General features: G+C 43.0%; 1 protein-coding gene across 2 annotated transcripts in view; it reads right to left on the minus strand.

Moving 5' to 3' along the window:
* Positions 1 to 18,796, minus strand: part of LOC112265049 (protein kinase C alpha type) — a 213,795-nt gene that overhangs the window by 98,069 nt on the left and 96,930 nt on the right. For both annotated transcript variants that reach the window (XM_024442060.2, XM_024442068.2), the window contains exon 4: positions 1,397 to 1,508. In XM_024442060.2, the coding sequence (XP_024297828.1) occupies positions 1,397 to 1,508 (112 nt within the window). The remainder of the gene's footprint in view (positions 1 to 1,396; positions 1,509 to 18,796) is intronic.

Here is an 18,796-nt window from a genome sequence, read left to right on the forward strand (position 1 = left end):
ATGATGCACTATTTACCATTGAATTAAAGTAATTTGTGCTTTATCACATATAAAATCATAAACTTGAGGGAATTGTACTAATAAAGGCCCGCAGCAGCTTTGATTATGCATATTTAAAGATCTCTGGATAGAGTGAATCATGTGTGGGTTTCAGAGGGGAAACTGCTGGAAGGAATGGACAGAAAACAGAAATGCAGTTTTAAATAACGGAAATCATCTTTGGGCAATAAAAAAAATCTGTGCAGTATGAGCGACGTCGATAAAGTTAGGTTTAAAATATACTTTGAACACAACTAAAGCCTTGTTTCCATTGGAAGTTTGAAATCAACCCGGGTTGGGCCTTGGTGGGTTAGCTCATATCGTGTTTCCACTGCTTCCAGAATTTAGAAATTATGTCATGTTGCTAGGTAGCCAATGTGACTGTGCAGCTAGCTTTACTAATGTTACTGACTTACAGTTCAAATAAGAAAGTTAGTAAATTGTAATACATTCATTAGGCAATCTATGGATTTCACATGACTAGGAATACAGATATGCATGTTTTGGTCACAGATTCCTTTAAAAAATATATGCTTCATAAATGGCCTCAGGATCTCGTCACAGTATCTCTGTGCATACAAATTGCCATCGGTAAAATGCAATTGTGTTTGGTGCCTGCCCATACCATAAACCCACCGCCACCATGGGGCACTTTGTTCACAATGTTGACATCAGCAAACCTCTCGCCCATCCAATGCCATACATGTGGTCTGCAGTTGTGAGGCCGGTTGGAAGTACTGACAAATTCTCTAAAATTAGGTTGGAGGCGGCTTATGACAGAGAAATTAACATTAACTGATCTGGTAACAGCTCTGGTGGACATTCCTGCAGTCAACATGCCAATTGCACACTCCTTCAAAACTTGAGACATCTATGGCATTTTGTTGTGTGACAAAACTGCACATTTCAGAGCTGCCTCTTATGCGTCTTATCCCCAGTACAAGGTGCACTTGTGTAATGATCATGCTCTATAATCAGCTCCTTGATATGCCACACCTGTCAGGTGGATGGATTATCTTGGCAAAGGAGAAATGTTCACTAACAGGGCTGTAAACAAATTTGAGCAAAACATTTTAGAGCAATACGTTTTTTTAGGCATTTGGAACATTTCTGGGATCTTTTATTTCAGCTCATGAAACAATGGACCAACACTCTACATTTTTGTTCCGTGTAGCTTGCCAGCTAGCTAACCAAGCAAAACAGACGACATCAGTGAGATCAACCGCGATGGACATCAGCGCTCCATTACTGGTTAGATTGGCCATATCCAGGTGCACCGCGTGTCCTCTTAAGGTTTATATCGCAGGTTGTGTATACTGATCCCCAGTCTAAGTGGATGACGAGGTACATTACTCACTGTCACACTTCATCCCCTGGTGGATGAGACCATACAGGAGAGAGCCACAGTGGTCGCAGAAGGTGGGGCTGCCATAGGTGTGGATCTTAAACTTGTGCTTGGTTCTGGGGTCCTGCAAAGACAAAAGAGATATGGTGAGTTAGTTAAGTATGATCATGTATAATACGCAGTATGATCAGAGTGGTGTCCCATGGAAAGAAAAGGTACCCAAATGAATGTAGAGTGTAGAGTCTGTACAGTTCAAGTTCCTTTTCCACAGATACAGTAATGATGGAAAAGCTGTTCAACAGAGCCAGACATGGCAGGATATGAAAAATATAGGAGAGTAATAATTGGAGTCGATACATGAGATAACATGAGATGAGTCAGCGCTATTCATTTCATTTGAATGGAAAACTTTTAAAACTTGTACTGTCTATATAAGGAATGTTCTACAGCACTGGCTTGACAAAGTATCTTTCTATGAGGAAAAGAAGCAAACATGAAATGAATTAAACAGACAAGGCCAAGGACAAAATCATTTCTGCAAGGACAGTTGTAATATTGAAATAGAGCCATTTTGTACAGAATTCAAAATGAGAGGATACTGTACTTTTCGAAATAGAACCATCACATTCTCCAAACCTCTAATTCTATTGTGCACTGACTGGCTGCTGTTAACTGGTCTGTAAAATAAAATAATAAAAAGCTGTGTCCCGCAGGCTCAGAAATTCCAGCGCTGATTGTGCATTGATTGCAATCAACACGCTTGCTTTTTACATTTTTATTAACCACGTGGACCAATACCCACGTGTCCAATTAATTAACTTCAGCCACACTTGAGGTGAAAATCCAACTTCTACAGTAGGTCAACCACTGTACACTGATTGTCTGAGCCACAGCCATGGCTGTACCTCATGTAACCTTTGGACGTTGTATGAGCTGGAACTGATCTACTGTACTACAGTACTCTTAGTGCAACTCCTACATACGGTACACAGCGCCATCAGAAAGTATTCTCACCCCTTGACCTTTTTCACATTTTGTTGTGTTACAACGTGGGATTACAATGAATTTAATTGTCATGTTTGGTCTACGATCTACACAAAATACTCTAATGTCAAAGTGGAAGAACATTTGGAAAATGGATTTAGGATTGACATAAAAGGGGTTGAATATTTATTAAGGGGTTTCTGAAGGCACTGTACTGCGACAAACAAAGAAATGGAACAGTGACTTTGTAGCAGTAGTGTACACAACATTATATTCCGAACTAGTAATAGCAGCAAAAACAGTCTACAACTGTTGGGCGAAAATGTGTCACTCTAATTGGTTTGTGTGAGGCAAAGAGCAACAGACCATGGCCTTCATGTATCAGTTCAGTACCTGGCTAATACACAACCCCGTCCTCCAGGCGATGCTGGTGCATTTTAAATCAGTCTTATACACTATTAACGATTTGGTATACATTGTGAAAATGTTTTGGTTTTAAAGGAGAATCACAGTATATCAATCTGCTTCAAAGAGAGTAGGTGAGAAACTGATTGGATGACTATCAGATGATGTCAGAAAGGTTAAGGATAGATATTATACACCGATGTTGACTTGGGGTTTCACTAGAGTTGTAGACATGTTCTAGTAATGTATATCATTATAAAATAACATGTATGAACTGACGTCAGTACCCCGGGTGTTCAGAGTAGAAGTTGGCCTTAGACACAGATCTAGGATCAGCTTTCACTCCTCAAACTGGAACTTCAACAATTGGAGGGAGAAAATAAAAAACACTGATCTTAGAGCAGTGTATACGGGCAACTTCATCCTACTACACTACTTTTCCGAAGGAGAAAATACCCAAACAATCCTTAGTGAATGGTTGGTTACTACGGTCATTGGTATAACATGACAACATGAGTCATAATAGGATACGAAGAGCTCAAAGAGCTCAATGGAGTAGTAATTTTAACAACCTATGACACTATCTTTCAGACTTGCAGGCCACGGTTGACTGACACGGAGCGTTGGGCATATTGCCCTTGTTTCCCTCTACAATGAGCCATGTGTGTATCAAAACAGTAGACTTCTGACACCATATTATCTTCTGACGTGAGTGAGTATCTCTCCCTGCTTATCACTGGATCGTCAAGGAAAGCTATGAAGTCGGTATACAGCCCTCCAGCAGCCATCTGCAACACCTGGATAGGTGTGCTGTGAAACTGATCCCAGACCAGGGCCGGAGCGTTATTGAGGCCCAAAGAGCATCGAGGGCCAATGTAATATACCTCTAAGATCAAATAGGATAATATGTCCAAGATCAAACGTGACCTAGCGGGGTTACATAGCGGGGTCAACAGCCCCTATTTAGAATCAGGCCAACGGTACAGCTTTACGAGACGCAACACCTCATCAGATCCTTGTCCGGTCTGGAGTTTGGATAGTCAAATCGCGGCAATTATCATAAGGACTCACTTCGAGAACAGGAAGTCAGAAATAACAGAGTTAGTCCTACAGGGGCCGGTCAGAACAGTGTGTACCGAGCTTCACTGGAAATGAAATCTATTGTAAATCTATTGCCCATCGCATCGTAAGAATGTAATAACAGGAATAAATAAATAAAACCGTATAACAAAGATAGAAGTGAAGTCAATTACGATGTTCAAAGAGATGTGGATAATAACGCATTAAAGAGATCATGAGAGAGTGACATGGCAAAGAAGAAGCTGAGGCTCGACATGGAGAAAATCTATTTCATTACCTACAGGCTGTGGCGGTCACGAAACTGTGTCAACCGGTTACAGTCATGCAAAAGAGTGCCGGGCCCACGGTATTTGACCGTTAATTAGCATGAACACATTCAGTATCTCCGGGCCTCAACGCATACAAGCTGCTGATGTGCGCCTTTGTAACATGTACTTTTAAAAGAGTATAATAAATCAATTGAACATACGCCACCACAATAAATCCACAGTTTATTTCAGTTCGGTCTAAAGAAACGTTATTATATGAAGAAAATGTATTTCAGAAGAACAGAATATGAGTTGACCTGCTGTATGTTATCTGGCGATGTTCCATGCCATAGGCTGTAGCCTTGTTCCTTTAGCATGTTGAGCGTAAAAGTGATCATTTGGGAAAAGGTGCTAGATTTAGCACCTAATGCTAGATTTAGAGTTATTTGGCAACTTTAGTTGTGAATGATACAAACCTTAGAATTTCTTAGAAATCTAAATATGGGCTGCATGATGTGACTACAGGCTACTGATGATTTAAGAAAGTTGCACTCTGTTCCTTGCCTCAAGGCTGCACACACTGTTCCTCTCATCAAGTGATCATATTTTCACCCATCAGACTATTCTCAATTTAATCTAGTCTTTACTCATTTGTAAAAACAAGTTTTGATTTAGAGTGGCCCATTATCCGCCCAAACTCCGAATGCCACGGGCTCTCCAACCTTGTTCCTGCAGCTACCCAGTGTTTAACTCAGGAAACCAAGTGAAATCTGTTCGGGAACATCGATAGTAACATACTTTCGCAACTAAACATATTTCAGCACCTCTGCACGCTCGATAAATGAATAAAGGAGAAAGAGGAGGAGATGGAAATGAGTGGTGGTGAGATATTTTATATCGCTAAAAGGTAATGTGTCACCTAATTAATTATTAAAATTCCCTATTACTAGGCATTTCAAAATCGCCCTGCACATTCAATGATCCTAGCGCTATACGTTCTCTCCCAGACTTGTGGATAGAAATGTTGGAGCTTAGCATAAGGTAGCCTAACCAGTCCATCCGGTATGCATGAAACAGCCCACACTCAAAGGCCATTACTCGAATGTGTTTAATTTTGGAGAAGAGACTAGACCAATTTATGCACCAAAGACATCTTATATCAGTTTAGTTTGATGTATTTCTGCCATGCATAGGCTATGTATTGAATAACCGCACAATGATTGGGTTCATGCATAAGCCCTATTATATGTATGGGTGTTTTGAATGAATCATCACCTTAGAAAGCGCTGTCCATTTTGTTGTGTTAGGCTTTGAAACAACCTCCACAATGACCACTCTTCACACTCACTTTCAACCTGCTGTTGAACTTCTTTCTTCAAATTGATCACAGCGAGGTGAGTTTTAAAAACATGATTCTTCTTTGAGGATGTTTAATGTGGTTTTTGATTGCATTTGCAGTGATGTCAGAGTGGTTAGAGGGCCAATAGAGCCCTGAGTACCAGGCCGTTAGCGAGCTGATGGTCATTAGCAAGTTGGGTACTACCAAGGCATGTCCAGTGTGCATAACAGGAGCATAATAATCTACGGTAGCCCTTACCCTAAAAAGGGAATGGTCTCCTCAGTATGTGGTTTGAAAGTGATCTACAGTGCATTCGGATAGTATTCTGACCCCTTGAATTTTTCCACATTTTGTTACGTTACAGACTCATTTTAAAATTGATTAAATGGTTTGTTACTTTCCTCATCAATCTTTTTGAGAAATCAAAAACAGGTTTTTACCATAAAGGCCTGATTGGTGGAGTGTGGCAGAGATGGTTGTCCTTCTGTAAGATTCACCCATCTCCACAGAGGAACTCTGGAGCTCTGTCAGAGTGACCATCGGGTTCTTGGTCACCTCCCTGACCAAGGCCATTCTCCAGATCTGTGCCTCGACACAATCCTGTTTCGGAGCGCTACAGATAATTCCTTCAACTTCATGGCTTAGTTTTTGCTCTGACATGCACTGTCAACTGTGGGACCTATAAAGTATTTCTGTTTAAACATTTCTAAAAACGGGTTTTCACTTTGTCATTATGGGGTATTGTGTATGTAATTTTAAGGCTGTAAAGTAACCAAATCTGGAAAAAGTCAAGGGGTCTGAATACTTATAATTAACCTATAAAGGGAAATGTCTATTTTACAGCTTACTTTGCTGTTGAACTATGATATGAAAGAGTGTAATGCATGCCTATAAACTCTGAAGCGTAATGTTATAACCATAGAATTAGAAATTCGAATACTAAGGGACTTAATAGGATCTTTATGGTGACAACATTCACGTTTACACGTCGCAGTCAGTTGCTTCAATGATGCAGTCATTCGTTTCAACGCAACCTAATTCCATTGGCTTGCCTGTCACATTTATGAACTCAGTTTCTTGCTCGCAGGTCGTTTCGTTTTTCAATACTGCAATGTTTTATAGATGAGACACCATTCCAGCTATCGCTCGACTGAATCTCCCTTTGGGGCAATTTCTAAAGTAAACAGGTGGCACAATCTCTACCTTGGACAAATATGGGAGAAGGTAAGTAAAGGTCGCATGTCCTATCTTGCACACAATCTCCCGAAGAAACAAAGCACACATGTAAATACAGTAGGGAGTTGTCATCTCTTTCTGTAGCCTGTGCTGGATAGAGGCGATGCCAGATGGATCATGGCATTGCAATAGCATAGCAAACTGAGATCAAGTTGTTATGTGACGTGGTTGGAGGCCTGATGTAAATAGCGTATCAGCATCATGGAAGGGAGTGCATTGAAAGTTGCATGTGTGTACACGTGTTACTAATTTGATGAAAAATGGCACATTGAAAGTAGACATTTGGAAAACGGAAATCTGATCGGATATTCATTAGCGGCACGCATCACACTCCCTACTCATAATCCATACTCAATTGGAGTATAATGCCAACAGTGTGTCACTCACTCACAGCCAAAGCGTCACCTGAATTGAATTGTCAATATGCCATGACTAGGACTATGCCTCAAGTACTCAAACTCATCATTCATACTGCCCATGCATTCAACAGTGTTTCCCCCTCTATTTCAGCCATAAACCTCTTTTAGAGAGTTCAATTCAATTTTAAGTGGATTTGCATTGAGAACCCCCCCCAGACTACCCCTTTGCAATGAATTCCATTTGATGCGAACACCTGGCTGTTTATAAAATTGGAAACCTGTCGGAGCGCTGCTCTCTTTTCCAGGAAAGTGGGGATAAACGTATGCTCCCGCTGAATGAAGCTCGGGAAACGCAGACAAAAATATCTCCTCCGTTCCTTGAGACACAATCGTACAACCGTCTGCCAAAAAGGAACACACTTAATGAAAGAAGAGGGAGAGAAAGGGAACGATGCGATGTGTCTTTTTGATGGGTGATCGAGAGCTAAGCAGGGAGGTAACGATGTGATTCACTCTGTAATTTATCCTTGTGGCACAGTGACACCTGGTCTGGCCTGAGGACTCTTGTACACTCAAATAGAGCTGAGTGATATCGACAAATATCTATATCAAGATAAATTGCCTGAATTGATGAGATAACGTTAAATAGAACAATACGTTTATAACATTACTGTGCACCACAGTTTGTTTAATGATCATTTAAAATACTACTACTACCTTGATGGTTGTAGCCATCAATTGTCCTGTTATTAACAACCGCACATATTAGCAGTTATTTAATTTCAAACTTCACATTTCTCTAGTATAGGCTACTTATTGCAATGAACGATATCAGCAAAACGCCTGCGATAGGGGACCGGTATGGTCGGCGTTTCATCTCTCCAGCTGTCTCACATTACAGTTGGAATTAACTGGGCACCTTGGCGCACACCCCTTCAAAATCGCTTCAATTTCCCACCTTCATCCCACTCCATCCCCTTGTCGTGTTGGATGATACATTAAATCCCCGGAATAAAAGTGTCTGAGTGAGTGTTTGTATTTTAATTGCATTGTCGTCTCCTGCTTCTCACTCTCACACGCACACACGGCAAACACCCCCTAATTAGCTGTCCGCACTGTGTTTTCGGGGAAGCAGACCGGTCTGGTTAAAAGGAGAGGAAGGGAGAGAGAGAGAGCGAGAGAGACAGCAAGACGGAGACGCAGGCAGAGAGAGAGAGAGAGAGAGAGAGAGAGAGAGAAAGGGTTGTCGCGCCAGCTGCAGTTACTCATGTCCACCCACGCATATCTGATCCTGAAGGATTATCCACTTGTGTTCCATCCATTGCCTTGTTCTCTCCTTCCAAGGAACGAATAAGAGGAGGGGAGGAGAGTTCAGCTGTAGAGGACTTTATCTATTGTTTTTCATCTCTGGTCACGTAGGTTAGCATGGGTAAAGAAAACGCTTGCAGACTGGGTTTGGATTTCATATCACAAGATAATTCACAGGACGCCTAGAGGAAAGTTAAATCCTCTTTGTGGATATAAATTAGCAAGCTTTTAATATGACTGTATATCAGCAAGCTTTAGTCATTCAGGTGCGTGTTATCAATTCCCCGTGACAGATATGCAAGGCACTACATAAATGGTCACTGGGGAGAGACCCGATGTCCCAGACTTTGGCCATATTACCTCTAAACGAGTACATCTGACCAGAGGATGGTGGGGAATGTGGATTGTGGGACTGGGGACCCACCTCTGTGGCCAGTCTCTCATTAGGATCTAATTGGGCCTTTGGCCTTGGTCATTCAGGTCAGACCTTGTGCTACGTTATAGCGAAGGGTTTCCCCAAACTCGGTCCTCGGGACCACAGGTGGTGCACGTTTTGGTTTTTGCCCTAGCACTACAAAGTTGATTCAAATAACCAACTTATTATCCAGCTTTGATGATTTGAATCAGCTGTGTCGTGTACCCAGGAGTTTGGGAAACCCTGCATTAGCGTAGCATTTAGCGTAGCATTCTGGGGTATCAGGTTGCAGGGTTATAGGAGATTGACTGGTTTGTACAGGGAAAAAGTCAGTACAGCTAGATGGAGTAACAACATCAGCATGGATCTTGGCTGGGCAAAGTAGCGGACAAATTGGTTCTTAATTGAGATTGATGGGCAAAATCGATCTATGGCTGCAACCGATGGCTACTCAAGATTATATCGCACAATGACAAAAACATTAATGAAAAAAATAATAACACAAATCATTTTGCATGCTAACTTAGTGTTTTTCTTTTTAGCAAATCGGTGCCTGGTTTGCTCTTGGACATAGTGGTCCTCTCCTCCACAAGTTAATGAGAGAGGCTGGAGAGAAGTGTTGGTGCGACCCGGACCAACCAGGCAATTAAGTTGTGTGTGTGTGTGTGTGTGTGTGTGTGTGTGTGTGTGTGTGTGTGTGTGTGTGTGTGCGGAGCACGGAGGTAGGTGACAGCATTACATCATCTAGTAATGAGACACAGTGAGCTGGGATCATCAAATCTGACCTGCTCCCGAATTGGATTTAACCCATTATGCCTACGCTCATCCTGGGGAACTACTGGGTATGCATGCTTTTGGACCAGACCTAACATTATAACACACCCGATTCAGCTAAACCACGTTCTGATATACAGAAAGTACTCACACACCTTGACTTTTCCCGCATTTTGTTGTGTTACATGGTGAGATTGAAATGGATTAAATTGAGATTTTGTGTCACTGGCCTACACAGAATAACCCACAATGTCAAAGTGGAATTCTGTTTTTAGACATTTAAAGTCAATAAGTATTCAATCCCTTTGTTATGACAAGCCAAAATAAGTCCAGGTGTAAACATTTGCTTAACAAGTCACAAACTGCATGAACTCACTCTGTGTGCAATAATATGTCTACCCAGAAAATTTGGGTCGTTTAAGAAGGGCTTACGGTAGCCGGCAAGCCTCGGACCAACAACATTGTAGTTACTCCACAATACTAACCTAAATGACAGTGAAAAAAAAGGAACAGTACAGAAGGAGTGCACAGAATAAACACATACTAAAGTAAAACTGCAAGAAATGTGGCAAATAAATTAACTTTATGTCCTGAATACTTTTTTGTATTTTATTTTTTTTTGAAAGTACATACAAACACAACCTCCAGATGATGATGGTGAAGCATTGATAAAAATGACTTGGTCATACTGAATAGGCCAAAGACCCAGGAGGCAAAAAAATTGATTTAAAATGCAGGCAATCAGTGGAAAAACATCTGATCACATCAGAAGGGCTTTAATTTTTTAAATAAACAACATGGTTGTCTATTTTCTTCTTCACTCTGTTCATCTCTGTGCAGTGAAGACACGTCTGTTGTGCAGTAGCAGGCCTACAGTTCTAGCCTACAGCTACATGGCTTTATTCTTATATATTCATAAAAAACGTGATTAAAATGTCAATACATTGTCACCTACGAAGCACGACCTTGATTACAATGACAATACATTGTCACCTACGAAGTACAACCGTGATTACAATGACAATACACTGTCACCTACGAAGCACATGTCATTAAAATTCCAATACACTGTTACCTACAAAGCAGAAATGTCATTAAAATGCCAATACACTGTCACCTACGAAGCACAAATGTCATTAAAATGCCAATACACTGTCACCTACGAAGCACAAACGTGATTAAAATGCCAATACACTTATCTACAAAGCACAAATGTCATTAAAATACCAATACACTTACCTACAAAGCACAAACATAATTAAAATGTCAATACACTGTTACCTACGAAGCACAAACATGTGATTCAATATAAATACACAGTTTCCTATGAAACACAAACATGTGATTAAAATGTCATTACACTTACCTATTAAGCGCTCTCCCCCATGCAGTAACCTTACCAAAATATTATGGCACTGTACTAGGTGCACCAAGCTGCTAGTCACTAGGCTGCAGGGATAAATTGAGCTGTATTTTAAAGGGCCACTTGTCAAGGACATAAGCCCATTTATTTCATGAATGGATCAATGTGTCACACACCATTCTGGGGAAAGCTCTTTTTTCAGGTTATTTTTCCATGCAGTAAGCAAGGAGAGACAACTGGGAGAAATACAGGCAAAACATCAATATGTTTGATCCTATATGAGATGGCAATCTCCACAACTATATCCTGTGTGAGCCATGGCTCTTCCCATACGCAGGTGCTATCTGGAACCTAAAAGGGTTAGAACCCTTTTGGGTTCCATGTAGAATCCCTTTTCCCCAGAGGATTCTACATGGTACCCCAAAAATGTCTACCTGGAACCAAAAAGAGCTTTACCTGGACCCAAAACGGGTTCTCCTATGGGAACAGCTAAAGAACCCTTTAAGAACCCTTTTTTCTAAGTGTACCATTTCTCTGATTCTCATGTATACCAGTGTTTTTAACCCTCTTCTTCTCTATAGCTTTATTTGCAGCTAGAATGAGGGGCATTCTTCTGGGAAATGTGTCGGTGTGTGTAGTTTCTAGCTTGCTGGATGAGAGGTATCGGCTTTCATCGTCGGCTTTCATTGGACTACCTTAAATCAAGTAAGTGTGTGTGTGGTGACTGATGAGCGGGGCTGTCTGTGGCATTGAATCGCAGATCAAAAAGAGTCGAGGGCATTAGCTGATCAAACGGCTGTCGAGGCCGAGTGGGGAGGTAGATGAAAACCGACGCCGCCACCGCCACACTGTCGGAACCCGTCGCTAATTAGCAGGCCTCATGCACTTCCTCTCTTAGCGTTTCCTAATTAGCGCAGCTTAATTAGCACCGCCATCGCCAACCAGCGCTGGTTAATTATCCATCTGCCGGGGCGGTGCAGCAGGGCATCCCCCCAAAAAAGGGGGGCGGGTGGGGGCTCAGTTGATGTCAGCAAGTCTGCTGGGGTCGGTTGGGATCTTCCATTTTTTCACTAAATACTGTACATTAGTGATACATTCAACATGCCTGGATGAGGAAGTTCATGACTTGAGGAGCTTACTAGAATGTTATTGTCAACTTAAGACTGAAAATGGTCTTGTTGATTACACATCATACAACAAGAGAAGAAGAATACTTCAAACTAAACTAAAGGGTATAAAATAGAATGGCATAAATCAGATGCTTCCATTCATAGAGACTTCCAAAACAAACTACACTTCCACCAAGCCCTACATGTTCCCCCCCACTCATCCCTCCTTTACAGCTAGTTGATTGACGGTCCCGTAAGCTGTGGAATCACTGACCATGACCGTGATAGCAATATATAAATACCATGATCCATTCACTAACTCTCCCCTCGACAGAGCTCATCTGTCAGCGGCGTGGCTGCTGGTAGCAGCTGCTGTCGTCAGCTCCGGGGCTAGCCGGCTACCGTGTGCCCTTCTTAAAAGACCCAAAGACCCTCGATCTATGCCAACGGGGAGGCTTTGCGAGGCTAGCATTGTGCGTTAACCGCTGTGCAAACCTGAGGCAGACGCAGTTAGCGGTAGCGCTAACAGACCAGGGCCATTGTAAAGAGTGTTGATCCGGTCACCAGGGGTCGTGTGTTGCCTATTGAGCGTATCATCGATCCGTTCCAGTCGGAAGGCAGTGGCAGTGTCCCAAATGGTGCCCTATTCCCTATGTAGTCCACTACTTTTGACCAGAGTTGACTCAAAAGTAGGGCACTAAAATGGGAATAGGGCGCCATTAGAGACGTACCCAGTTTGACAAGCAGCCAATCCGTCCTTTGAAATACCTGATAAAGTGGGGTGGCTGTTATGTTCTATTCACTTTAGATCAAAGGTCTTTCCAACATCAATGGAGTCTGTAGCAGTAGGAGTCTTCTACTGTAGGTCTACCAGTAAGCACACTCAATAATATATCCCCCATCCCCTCGCATAAGAGACAGCAGTGGAAAATAAAGATAGGGAGAGATACAATGATAGATGGAAAGAGGGAGAGATACAATGATAGATGGAAAGAGAAAGGGAAGAAGGGAGAGAGAGAGACAGAGAGACAGAGACAATAATGGTGTGTTTGGTGGGTCATTTTGGGCCAGAATAGGGTATCAGTCATTCAAGTGTTTGCTCTCTTTCCATCCCCATCCTATCTCTGTAATCAATCTGGCTCCTCTGAGCAGGTAACTGCAGTCTCATCCAATCATTAGGGCACTTACTGGGAGTCGAGGGTGACCAACCTCCACTCTGGGCCAATTAGGGGAGGTCCTCTAAGACTGCTATCGGCATGTACTATCATCCCCACTCACTCACAATACTGCATTACAATCCAATCACGCCCACACACTTTTCCACTGGAGGACCTAAACAACACTCAGAACATGGCCCTGGGCAAGAAGTAGTGCTGGAGCCAATAGAAATTAGATTTGAATGGAAATCAAACGTGCATTGCAATGTCAGAATGGGGGTTGTTGGATATTGAGTGCAATTTCAAGTAACTCACAAAAGGAATTTCAAGGAGTGTTTGCGTTGAGAATGTACTTGTAATGTACTGTATGAGGGTTTGAAAATGAGATGTGCTAACGTTGGGTCAGTTGCTCAACATCAATGTCCTTTAGGGTAATTCTAAAAGACATTCTCTTTCTATAGATCACGAGATCATTTTGAATTCTTTTTTTTTTTTCAAGCAATATAGATATACTATTTCTATGTTTGAATTTCCCCCAAAGGACATTGATGTTGAACAGCTAACCCAATGTCTGTCTACTCCAAGGCTGCTTCCTCCCTCTCTCCCTTTCTTAATCCAGCAATCCATCCATCCTTCCACTCCACATCCATCCATCCTTCCACTCCACATCCATCCATCCTTCCACTCCACATCCATCCATCCTTCCACTCCACATCCATCCATCCTTCCACTCCACATCCATCCATCCTTCCACTCCACATCCATCCATCCTTCCACTCCACATCCATCCTTCCTTCCACTCCACATCCATCCTTCCTTCCACTCCACATCCATCCTTCCTTCCACTCCACATCCTTCCTTCCACTCCACATCCTTCCTTCCACTCCACATCCTTCCTTCCACTCCACATCCTTCCAATCAAATTAAACCCATCCAGTCATCCACCCACCATCGCTCAAATCCACTCCAATGAAACCTGGGCAGCTCACCAGGGCACTGTGGCCCACTGGGTCAGATTAGATGTGTAATCATTTCACACTGTGTCAACAGGAATACTAAGGTCATCCAGTCACGAAATAGGAGCGTGGTGCAAGAGACTCAGAGTGAACACATAATCTCACCTTAAAGAAGGTTGGAATAGTAAATACACTGTCTGTTTGGGCCCTCTGGCCAACCTTCACAGGAACAAACAGGCATCAACACACACACACACACCCCTGCTGTGAGCAGGAACAAGCCCCAGGTTTGGTAAGGTAGGGGGTGCAGTCTCTTTGGCATGGGACGGAGTGTGCTGCTGATTGTTGTGCGCGTGGCTCTGCAGGTGGTCCGTACTGTCAGACAAAACGAGAGGAGAAGGGGGAAAGAGGGACGAGAGGGGGAGTAGAGACAGAACCGAGGGGACGAGGGCTAAAGATAGCTCCCTCTGCTACAGCTTCTCGGCTCTGATTATACACACACACACACACACACACACACACAGACACACACACACACACACACACACACACACACACACAGCCTCAGGCTGCCTGCCATTGGGTAAATTATAGTTAGCTTTTAGTACAGCAGCACCACAGGGAGATGCAGGGTACCAAATCTTTACTATCCAACATGTAATTCCCTACAGGGAGAATCTATCCCTCTTTGTCAGGGCACAGTGAGACCATCTCTTTTTTAGTCGTGGTAACTGCTGCGAGTAGAAAGAGGGCGAGAAAGGCTATTTTTCTGCTGTAGTGGCTTAAACACATCACACTGCTTCCATACACAGGAAGCAGGGCGGGTTCATCTGCCCCTGGTTCACACACCCCTCTGCTGCAACACTGTCTAATAGCAGGACTCTCAAAACAGACTTTGCATGATATAACAGGGACATGGGGTCCCACAAGACACTTCCAGGTTCCAAAGGGTCACCCCATCGTATCTAGAGCTCTGGAGGGTCACAACTCCAGACAGGCCCCTCAGGGTGCATTGTTCGTCACCATGCTTCCCTCCCAGTTCCTTTCTCCCCTGTCTCCCCATCTCTCACACCTTAGTGTGAGGTGACATTTGGTGAAGGCGGTCTGGGAGCTCCTCCCAGTGAAGAAGTCACTTCCTCCAGCCTGTCCGCCCAGGGCAACATCCATCGTGGCTCCCCGCCGTCATGTCACAACCACGCCACTTCCTGACAGGGGTAATTATACAGCACAGATCGACAGAGAGAGTAGAGGTGGTGAGGAGGCAGGGAAAAAGAAGAGTGAGAGGAAGAGAAAGGGGGAGCAAGATGAAGGGCAGGGAGGGAAATAAAGGGGGAGATGAGAAACAGTGAGAGAGAAAGAAAAGATAGAGAGAGATAGAAAGTGAGAGAGCGAGAGCGATGATGTTCCCGTCCGTGAAGCAGTGTCATCTCAGATACGTTTTATTAGAAAGTGAGTCTTAATAAGGCAGGATCCACTGTAATTTCATCTCGACAGTGAAGTGAAGCAATGTCAGTCAGTGTCAGGAAACGATTATACTCACAGCTAAACATTAGCATACTTCATTTGTTTCAGTCAATCCCTTCTCTTCCATTTAAAACGCGCACCAGCTAGGTTAGTAGCGAGCGTAATTGAGATGCTAACAATGGTGTGGAATTTAGTATGGGGCAAACCTGACCTTTCTAATGTCAACGGTGCTAGCTTAACAGCTAGCTGGAGGTGGGTCACCAGAGCCCCGCTAACCCTCAACCCACACCCTCGCTCCCCTGCCAGGCCTGGAGCTAGGGGGTGCTAACGGTGAGGAGGATGGTAGGGGTCCGTCCACGGGAACAAAACAGTGCTATCGTTTATCTCGAGGCGAGCGTGAAGCTTTATTTGATTTTTTTCCCGCAAATCACCGCCGTCCTTCCCGCTGGCCTTTTTATTCCCTCAGCTGCAAAGCGAGGAGAGGGAGGTTCGCTAACACACAAGGGAGTTCCTTACCTGCATTTTAAATGGCTGAAGAAACACAAGCAGGTGGCAAACAAGGTGCTGGAGATACACACAGCCATTTTAATAATCAACGTGATCATATAAACGTGATTGGATTTTAATATTGTAATAATAGTTTGATAATCAAATAACCTTATGGAGCTCAGTGGCAGAGCTATTGGGCTCCCCTCCAAAACGGAGAGCCAGGTACACTACACTGAAGCACTCAAAATGGCTGCTTGCCACATCTACACATACATCACTGGTAATGAGACACTAAGGAGAGAAGCTACTGGCACAGTGCTTACTAGACAGAGTTCTCTTCATATTGTGGAGTGGTGTGTGGAAACCGTTGTACCCTAAAAATGGTAACCCCACCCCCATGCATTCACCCCTACCCCAAGCTACCACGCCCCCCCCGGATTCTGTAGAGATGACACATAACGTTCATATTGACGAGGTCACAAACTATGATCCGACATATGATACATAACAGTATAAGTCTTCCGTATGATGTAACACAATACATTCTTTATACAGACTAACTACTTGAAGTACAATCGTGGAACATACTGTACCTGCAAAACTGACCTGGAAAAGCAGAGAGAAGTCAAAGAGTCGGCTTTTTCAGGTCTGCTTTTGCATAACGTTGTTCCCCTCTTTCTGTCGACCAGTCACACAAAGTCACGGCTTTTCATTCTAGATCTGGGAGAGAGAGTATGTGTTGTGCTGCGGTGAGAGTGCTGATGGCATCCACCGTGCTGCGCCCGCTCCCCCCAAGCCTAAAAAACAGCTCCCTAATGAGGCCTCCCTGCTGGGCGGGTGTGCCCCCCTCAACCACCCACTGGGGCTGTGACCCACTTCACATTCGTACAAACACACACACATTTACTGCTGCTCTTTAATTATTTGTTACTTTTATTTCTTCTTAGGTATTTTTCTTAAAACTGCATTGTTGGTTTAGGGCTTGTAAGTAAGCATTTCACTGTAAGGTCTACACCTGTGGTATTCGGCACATGTGACAAATAAAAAGTGATTTGATTCGCACACACACACACACACACACACACACAGAACCTTGATAACTTCCAGGCCAAGGCCAAGGAAGTTTTGCTCATAGTCAGTACAGTGTGCAGGGTTACAGTGCCTTGCGAAAGTATTCGGCCCCCTTGAACTTTGCGACCATTTGCCACATTTCAGGCTTCAAACATAAAGATATAAAACTGTATTATTTTGTGAAGAATCAAAAACAAGTGGGACACAATCATGAAGTGGAACGACATTTATTGGATATTTCAAACTTTTTTAACAAATCAAAAACTGAAAAATTGGGCGTGCAAAATTATTCAGCCCCCTTAAGTTAATACTTTGTAGCGCCACCTTTTGCTGCGATTACAGCTGTAAGTCGCTTGGGGTATGTCTATCAGTTTTGCACATCGAGAGACTGACATTTTTTCCCATTCCTCCTTGCAAAACAGCTCGAGCTCAGTGAGGTTGGATGGAGAGCATTTGTGAACAGCAGTTTTCAGTTCTTTCCACAGATTCTCGATTGGATTCAGGTCTGGACTTTGACTTGGCCATTCTAACACCTGGATATGTTTATTTTTGAACGATTCCATTGTAGATTTTGCTTTATGTTTTGGATCATTGTCTTGTTGGAAGACAAATCTCCGGTCTTTGCAGACTCCATCAGGTTTTCAGAATGGTCCTGTTTTGATCCATCTTCCCATCAATTTTAACCATCTTCCCTGTCCCTGGAAGAAAAGCAGACCCAAACCATGATGCTGCCACCACCATGTTTGACAGTGGGGATGGTGTGTTCAGGGTGATGAGCTGTGTTGCTTTTACGCCAAACATAACGTTTTGCATTGTTGCCAAAAAGTTCAATTTTGGTTTCATCTGACCAGAGCACCTTCTTCCACATGTTTGGTGTGTCTCCCAGGTGGCTTGTGGCAAACTTTAAACGACACTTTTTATGGATATCTTTAAGAAATGGCTTTCTTCTTGCCACTCTTCCATAAAGGCCAGATTTGTGCAATATACGACTGATTGTTGTCCTATGGACAGAGTCTCCCACCTCAGCTGTAGATCTCTGCAGTTCATCCAGAGTGATCATGGGCCTCTTGGCTGCATCTCTGATCAGTCTTCTCCTTGTATGAGCTGAAAGTTTAGAGGGACGGCCAGGTCTTGGTAGATTTGCAGTGGTCTGATACTCCTTCCATTTCAATATTATCGCTTGCACAGTGCTCCTTGGGATGTTTAAAGCTTGGGAAATCTTTTTGTATCCAAATCCGGCTTTAAACCTCTTCACAACAGTATCTCGGACCTGCCTGGTGTGTTCCTTGTTCTTCATGATGCTCTCTGCGCTTTTAACGGACCTCTGAGACTATCACAGTGCAGGTGCATTTATACGGAGACTTGATTACACACAGGTGGATTGTATTTATCATCATTAGTCATTTAGGTCAACATTGGTTCATTCAGAGATCCTCACTGAACTTCTGGAGAGAGTTTGCTGCACTGAAAGTAAAGGGGCTGAATAATTTTGCACGCCCAATTTTTCAATTTTTGATTTGTTAAAAAAGTTTGAAATATCCAATAAATGTCGTTCCACTTCATGATTGTGTCCCACTTGTTGTTGATTCTTCACAAAAAAATACAGTTTTATATCTTTATGTTTGAAGCCTGAAATGTGGCAAAAGGTCGCAAAG

The sequence above is a fragment of the Oncorhynchus tshawytscha genome, linkage group LG02 (assembly GCF_018296145.1).
Source record: "Oncorhynchus tshawytscha isolate Ot180627B linkage group LG02, Otsh_v2.0, whole genome shotgun sequence".
In the NCBI taxonomy this organism is placed as follows: domain Eukaryota; kingdom Metazoa; phylum Chordata; class Actinopteri; order Salmoniformes; family Salmonidae; genus Oncorhynchus; species Oncorhynchus tshawytscha.